Here is an 8585-nt window from a genome sequence, read left to right as displayed (position 1 = left end):
GCCTCCCCCCCCCCCCCCCCCCCTCTCTCTCTCAAAAGTATACAAATACAAAATTTCCAGTTGTAAGTTACTAAGTTTTATGCTATCAAGATGGTCAGCCATATTGATCTGTATACCCAGGCAAAAACAGTTGAGCTCACCCAAAGCCCAAACACAAAATAGAAGTTCCCCCAAGGTATCACAGAATATATATAATACAATATCATATCAATTAAATTGTTTCTGGCCCATGGTCGATTTCAATTAAGTTGGAGGGCTTTATTTGCAATAGTGGTATCACTAATTTAAAATACAAAAGGCGGCAGGTTAGGTTTTTGCCTTTGGATGCCAAAATTGATGCACATAGTGGGAAAACGTATAGAAGAAAAAAAGATTGCAGCTGCATGGTGATATTGGAGGAAAGAAAAAAATACTTTTTGGTTTCTTCTTCAATCAATGTCGAGCGGTTTTTTATTCTCTATTATGCCATGTCTTCCAATTTTTTGACAATATTTTGAAAATCGGTCCGAATAGAACTGGCTCAACCGGTTCGACCGAACAACCCTGGAACTGGCCTAAAAGGCAGTCTGGTTATAACTTAAAAAAATCGCTCAAATAAAAATCGCTAAAAAAAGGGGTCTATTTGACTATTTGCTAGCTTAACTGGAATCAGCAGGACCCAGTACCAGTTTTCATGTGTAGCTCAACTCCTACTACTAATGAAAAGAATTATTTACTTAGAGGCCCAAACAGTGAAAGGCCCATTAACCTACATTGCTCCATCTCTTGGCCCACCTTTTTTAGCCTGCTTCTTAAGTGCTTGGTTGTACAAATACCAATGTCGGATAGCAAAACCTCACCTTCCTTTGTATAGTTTATTGTTTAAATGGTTAACAATTATAGTTGTTTAAAGGAATATCTTAAATTCATTTTTCAGTTTTAAAAGTTGAATTACTTACTGATTTTAAATGTTGTCTTTTAGAAAAATGTAAAAGAAAACTTAAAGCCCAAATTATTGATTTCTTGAATTTAATTTCTTTTCTGGCTCCACTTTACTCCATTTTGATATTATTTTGATAACTCTAAGATGCTACAAAATTGTATTAGTAATTTTATAATTTAGTCAATATATTGATTCCTATTTTTGGTGATAGTGCATTTTGTTAATTTGCCCCGTCAGTAATAGTTTTGGTGTTCTCTCGTGCTTGTTCATTCCTGTATTTGTTGCCTGCACTGATTTATTGGTTGAGCTGAGTTGATTCTTATTTTAATTGCATGGTGGAGGAGAAAATTATATTGTTGTGCACATTGTTGAGGTATTGTTGATATCGGTATTTCGATTTGTGTTGGTTCTATGTTCTTGTATATTTTTCCCACGTATGGGTGACGCCATTGCGGTGGATGGGCTTTTACTTTTCGAAAAAAATTCATGATTGGTTCTTTCCAGATGTATGACATCACTGGACTATCTTTTTTATTGCCTAACAAGGTTTAATTTTATTATCTTTAATTCAATTGTGTAGTTGCTATCTTTCCTGCCACTTCCTTGAAGTTCTACTTTTTGTTGTGATGAATTCCTTCTGGTTTGTATTTTCAATAAATTTGACAGTCATATATCAAAAACAGGTACCTGGAATTTGGACTTGTTCATTCATGAATCATGGGATGTTTTCATGTAATAAATTTTGTTTGAATGCGGTTTGCTTTTTGGCAATCCTTTTAGATCTTTCATTTAATTGATTGGAAAAAATGACACTTTTTGTATGTAGCAATTTACCCTTTTTTCTTTTAATTATGCTGTAAGATTTTCACTTCTAATATTATGATGCTTGTTTGGCAAGTTGAATATGGGTTTCTTTGTGAAGATTTTGGTTCAAATGGCAGTTAACCGTAAATGTTGATTAAAAAAGCAATTAACAATTTTATGCATAACATTTTCATTACTTCTTGTACATCCCCTCAATCATAATTTTGAGGAAGAAGGATTTAAGGACTGTATTGTTGAAGATTTTGAAATCGAAAAGTGAAGAAGTCAAAATAATTGCTGCCTATCCATTTATGTTGTCCATGTTAAATAATTAGTTATGCTATCCAATAAGTTACTGTGAAGAATCAATGATTATCAATCATTAACTGCATGGATCAACTATAGTATGGATAGGTACAGCTAGATGTGGCAATTACTTATAGCGAGACCAGTAATTACTTACTAAAAGGCAGTTAGGAGGCCATCCAAAAAAGAAGAGAAGAAAGGTTTGGAGGTTTCACTTCCAATTTAACTTTTTTACTCTTTCAGAAGAAAATGCTTTCACTTTGTTAGAATATTGTCATCAAAGCTTCATTTTCCTTTTGGATTCCAGAAAATTAAAGAAAACCAGTTTAATTTTGGTAACTTTTGAGTTTAAAAAGCTCATTTTGTTTATCACTATTCTACGATTCGATCAATCCTACGATCAGAATTTCAGAACCTGTGGACTTTTTTTTGGGGTTGGAGGGTCACTATTGAGTTTTAAGTACATGTATACTTTGAGAAGCTCTTAAGAAACAAGAAGAAAGGTATTCCTAGTGGCAAACAAAAATGGGAATAAGGGAGCAAGAATTGCCCATGGACATGCTTTTACAATGAGAACTGCACCCAAAAAGTTAGTTACATTGGTTCAAAATCATTAGGGAGTCATTTTTGCTCAAAGTTTGTACCATGATGATTGAATTTGGTCGATCTTTCAGATTATTATTATGTTTGAGCTTTAATATGCATGGCTTCAAACTTAAACTTCCTTTTTTTGTGTTCAACGCTTGTGTCGATATGGTGATTCAAAAATTTCACCTCTCTCTGTGGCAAGGATTCCTCTCCCTCAATGGGTGCTTAAAGAAATGGATAAAGATCCAGATTTAGCATGTTCTGACAGGTTTGGAAGGAGGAATATTGAATACATCTCACTGGGATGCGACATTCTTCCTATTCTCAATGGACGATCACCAATCCAAGTATATGCAGACTTCATGAAGAACTTCAGAGATACCTTCAGACTGTTTCTTGGTGGCATTATTACTGTAGGAATGATCTGCAAGATGTTCTTTAACTACTATTTTGATTTACTAGTTTCCTTGGTTTCAAAATGTGGTTTTCAGGGTATTACTTTTTACATTTGTAGGGGATTCAAGTTGGAATGGGACCTGGAGGTGAATTAAGATATCCTTCATGCCCTAGTCAAAAGCTGACAAGGGCATGGCGCTCTCGTGAACTTGGTGAATTCCAATGCTATGATAAGGTATGCAGAGTTGGATTTTATATCTTGAGGTCGGCATAGTTATTTCCACACTATTTTCTTGGACATCTCGAATTATACTTGTTCTCTTTCAACTTGCTAGTATATGCTTGCATCCCTAAATGCCTGCGCTGGGGAGATAGGTATGCGTGAGTGGGCAAATGGGGGTCCTATTGGTGCCAGTAATTTAATGCAAGATCCTGAAAATACCGATTTTTTCAAAACCAATGGTTCTTGGAATACAGCATATGGAGAGTTCTTCCTCAAATGGTACTCAGGTTTGCTACTTCTGCATGGGGAAAGAATTTGCCAAGAAGCAAAGTCAATTTTTCGTGGTACTGAAATTAATATGTCGGGGAAAGTGGCCGGGATCCACTGGCATTATGGCACGCAATCTCATCCATCAGAGTTAACGGCTGGCTATTACAATACCTCAATTAGAGACGGATTTATACCAATTGCACGTATGTTTGGTAAGTACGGGTTTTCTATGTGTTGTACGTGTTTTGAAATGCAAGATGTGGAAGAAAAGCAGATAAATGCAGTCAGTAGTCCCGAAGGCTTCCTTAAACAACTTCTTGTTGCTGCAAGAATCTGTGATATTCCATTCGAGGGAGAAAATTCTGCTACTAACTTGGATGACGAGTCGTACCAACAGGTGTTAAAGATGTCAAAGTTCTATTCGGACGGTCTAGAAACACCTTCCTTTTCGTTTAACTTTGTTAGAATGGACAAAAACTTGTTTGAATCTCGCAATTGGGTTAGTTTTACTCGTTTTGTGAGACAAATGTCGGGAATCAATATATTTCGAGCCAAACTAAATTTTGGAGGAGATGATGCGACCCTTTCTTCTCCATCTGCTGCTGCTTACGCTGGAGCTGTTGCTGCATACTAGAAAGAGCTTCATTCATAATCAAGTTCGCCTTTAATCTATTCTTGTGAATTGTGTAGTATTTCTTGATATTTCACTGATTATTCTCTATTTAAAGATGGTTTTCATTGAGCAGTATTCCAGTATACTGAAAAACAGTGCCTTCCTATATTTTGAGAATGGATGGCTGTATTTTTTTCCGTTTTGGACCGGTAAATGTGAAATTCTATTGATCAAAATTCATGTACAAGTACATTTGACATATTCAGACAAATCAAATCAAAATCAAGGGACACATACAACTACAGGCAACAAAAAATAATTATGAAAGATTAAAAAAACGCTTGCATCAGCCATCACAGGCATTTGCGGTCCATGTTCATAAAAGGTATTGGCCGAGGAAGGCGGTTTGGATACAATAGAGGGGCTGGCCGGAAGGTGGTTTGGTGTAATCCAACATTTGTTGAAATTTAATGTGGTGTAGAGAAAAATCGGTGGAATTGTTGAGATAGATAATTTTTAATTGAATTAGGTTATATTAACCAATTCATTCTAACCCCCATGGCGTTAGGCCCCGTTTAATCTGGACCAACAGCAACAATGTGCAGTCAGTTGCACATCATGTTCCAGCCGATGATGCGAAATTCAACAAAATTGTGGACGAATTGCATGACATGGGAGATGCAGAATTTGCCAAATTGAGAGCTGCAAGGACACGAAAACAATGACTTGCGAAATCTACCAAATTGAAAGACGCACAGCCACGATAAATTATTTACTTATTAGTTTGGTATTTTTGTTTTTTTGGTGTTATTGCTGGAAATTATGTGGGGTTAAAATTGTTATCTTCTCCTTTTTGTCGAAATTCGTCATAAACATTTGATAGATGGTATGTAGCTTTTGTACGTATCCGGCAATTGCTTTTATGTATCTTCTTGGTATTCATTGTATGGTCTCAATGAATAGATAGCTGTCAATTTTGCAATTGAAAACTCTATTTCACTGTTGTTGTTCATTTGCAATTGGCTTTAGTTCACTTTGATGCTTCGTTGACAACTGCTTTTGTTCATCTCTGCATTAATTTTAGCTTTAGTGGACTGACGTTGAATTTTGCTAGGAACTAACGTTGAATTATGAGGATGTAATAAATCATAAGCATTGATCATCTTCATTTTTGTTGGTTTTAGCCTCTAGTTTGTAAGGAACATTTATTTGGTTCAAGTTATCATAGGAAGCGCAAAGCTTCCTCAAAAACAGAAACGAATGCAAGCAATCCCATGCCAGGTATCATTGCTTTAGTTATGATACCCAGGATTTATTTAAAAATCAGATCAAAATCCACTTATCAAACGTATCATACAAGACTTCAATTCATAGCCAAAAAATATAAAGGTACACCAAACATAATTTACGCCAAATTTAGAATCGATTACATAGACATGAAGTTTGACAACTACAACATAAGCCCTTTACTTGATTACATAGATGTAAAAAATTCACATAAATCTTTCCTTTCCTTTCTTGCTCTCCTCTGTAGCTCTTTTTCCCTTACAGAACGTTATATTGATGGATATCTCTACGTCGCATTCCGAGAAGTTGTGCCCAGGCTTTCTACATCTATAACAAATGCCTTTTTTCTTCTATGTCAATTTGGAAGCGGATTTACTCGTCACAGTAGACAAGTTTTGTAATAAATGGATAGAAATCTCTGAGGTGATTTCACAATATCAACAGGAACGTATGAGATTTTCTCCCATTAGAAGGCACTGATTGTCCTCACCCTTCAGTTGCCTAAGTCTTTGTTTGGCTTGCCGACTTATACCACAAGACAGGAAAACTAAGGAATCCCAATCTTGTTGTGCAGATTCCTTGAGACTATATGCAAACCCGTTCTTAGAACCGTCGTAGAAGAGATTGCGAGTGGAATGACTGAAATTTCGGCTATATATGATCTGTTTGGAGAACCTGAAGAGGCGCTAAAACTCCTAGAGAAGACTATGAAACTTTTGAGGACAAGCTTGGGCGGCAAAGTACAATTGGTGGAATCCAAGCACGGATTGGCGCGATATTTCATGTGGTTGGTGTAAGTATTATGCTCTAGGTCCAAACGATTTAGGTTGTTAACACTTTTAATATGTTCAATGCATTTGTTTTTGGCAATAACTTTATTTATTTAAGTCAATATTCTGATGAATAATATTAAATAATAGAGTCCGAACATTCAAGTTTCAGTAATTTGTTAATCACAAGGAGTTGTGATTATGAGATAGAAATTATATATGATTGGATCTTAAATAATACATAGTCGTAAGTAATAACGAGATACGAATATCGTTAATACAGATAGGTCACCACGTGTGGCATTTTTTACTTGTGAAGTAAGTAATTGATCTCACAAATTAAAGTGTGGTAACACTCAAATGAACGCGTAGATGTTTTGTTATAAAACAAAACATTGGAGACCTGCTGGGAGATTCCACATGGATAACTATCTGAGTGTCAGTTGTTAATCTCTAACGTTTGGTAATGGAATTGGTCCTTTGACTTAAAGTCATCATAGTGCCTTATACGAGGATAGTCATACTTTGGCGGTGTTGGATATTGCTCTGCTAAGGGCCACTAATACAGCATCGCTCGATTATGTCAAGAATCGTATGAAGGTTGTGAGTAACCAATAGATGATTCGTCACTCTTAGATAGTAAGAGATTATCATCTAGGATTCATTCAATTAAGTTGATAACGAAATCATTGACTAAGGTGTACTAAGAAGTCGAAAATGAGTTTTCGACTTATATTGACTTAATAGTGAAATGAAAGATATAATCGATAATCGGGATTGACACACTTCCATATCTCATAATTAATCGGATCATATTGACGAGGAGATTATAGTTTCATGGTAAACGAACGAGTTTGATTTTGTCATACCACGTGACATTTTTTGTCACATGTATTGCCCTGATACACTGCTAAATGTCAATCTGGGACGGCGAACTTGAGTTGGTGATAAATTAAAAGAATGTTTTAATTATCGATTTTGATTATATCAAAATAATAATCTACGTCGTTAGGTATCGTGTTCGAAAACCTGATGGGTCGCACGCAAAAGGAGAACTGAGAGATAATGATTTGTCAATTAATTAATTTAACAAGCGTTGGATAAATTAATTAATTGGATTGCTTATTTATAAGTTTGAATTAATTAATTGGATTAATTAATTCACGGATCCAATTTAATTAAATGGGTTAATTAAATATTGGATCGGGTCAGACCAAACCCGTTTGAGCTTATAAAAATAAGTGACTAGGATTTTCAATTTGTAGAGATTTTATTTTTGCTAGCACAAGAGGAGAAAATCTCGGTTCCTACAATCTTGTTCTCTGTGTGGAATTTCATTAAAGACTGGACAATTGGACAGCTGTAGGTAGCAGATCAAGGTTGCTGAACTAAAAGAAAAACAAAAAGTTTGTAGATCTAGAAAAAAGTATAACTTATATCACAATTTCTATCTAAACACAAAGCAGACATTTGATTGGAATTAAAATCTGTTTTATTTTCTATCGTGTATGATAAGTAAATTTCCAACAACTGACCTGTATGAAAAATCATAGAGCTCTTTTGAGAGTGCTATAGCAAAACATAGGGCCAACTGTGAGAGGAAATAAGCATTCTTCAGAGCTGTGTTGAACCAAATGGGGTTGGCTGGTGTACAGTCGTTCAAGATAGATGAGGCCGTCGAGTTGTATAAAGAAGCAAGAGAAATATTGGAATGGGAGTGTGGCCCCATATAATCAGTATACGTTGGTGTATATAGCAATCTTTCAGCAACTTACGTTGTTATGGGAAGGTGGTATTGTTAGGAGAAATGATCTTTAACTATGGGTTTAAACTCCTTGGAGCTTAAATACCTCATCATTTGGACTGGTTCAAATTCAGTTTCTTGGTTGTCTTAAATTACCTTTTTTGGCTGTTTTTAAAGAAATAATTTTCCAACATTTAAAAAATTTGGTGTCCTAAAGATTTACCACGTATATGGTGCAAGTGTCATTATTACATGACATATTTGTATGGTGATCCTAGGCTTTGCTCTCATGGCATCAGCACTCTAGCATGAAAGGTTATGCTATTACCTTGACATCAGATTCAGCCATGAATGCATCTGAATTCTGATTAGGACCCTATTGGGGACTTTGATTCAAAGCAGTATTTGTAATTGAGCTTTAATTTCAAATCAGTAAGAATTTTGAAATGGAGAAAAATTTGAAACTTGGAGAAAGTATGTATCAAATGGATTTAGTCGTCTTTCTCAAGTATGACATAATATGATGTATCATTGGTTGACATTTTGGATGTCTTGAGAAGCTGAGAGTATGCCTATGTTAAGGCTTTTATTTTAAGCCATATGTAGGATGATGCAACCCTGATTTGACAGTGCTTTCTATAAGTTTCCAGAATTGAAGATGC

The 8585-nt window shown here is 35.4% G+C and overlaps 1 protein-coding gene across 1 annotated transcript in view; it reads left to right on the top strand.

The window, feature by feature from the left end:
- LOC111375484 (beta-amylase 1, chloroplastic-like) overlaps positions 1-4358 on the top strand; it is a 7608-nt gene extending 3250 nt beyond the window's left edge. The window contains exons 2-4 of the mRNA XM_022998313.1: positions 2823-3033; positions 3135-3251; positions 3352-4358. Of these exons, the coding sequence (XP_022854081.1) occupies positions 2823-3033; positions 3135-3251; positions 3352-4143 (1120 nt within the window). The 3' untranslated portion in view covers positions 4144-4358. The remainder of the gene's footprint in view (positions 1-2822; positions 3034-3134; positions 3252-3351) is intronic.
- Positions 4359-8585: the final 4227 nt, after the last annotated feature.

Source organism: Olea europaea, unplaced genomic scaffold, assembly GCF_002742605.1.
Source record: "Olea europaea var. sylvestris unplaced genomic scaffold, O_europaea_v1 scaffold138, whole genome shotgun sequence".
Classification (NCBI taxonomy): Eukaryota; Viridiplantae; Streptophyta; class Magnoliopsida; order Lamiales; family Oleaceae; genus Olea; species Olea europaea.
Note: the sequence above shows the minus strand (reverse complement) of the source record. Positions and strands in the feature narration are given on the sequence as shown.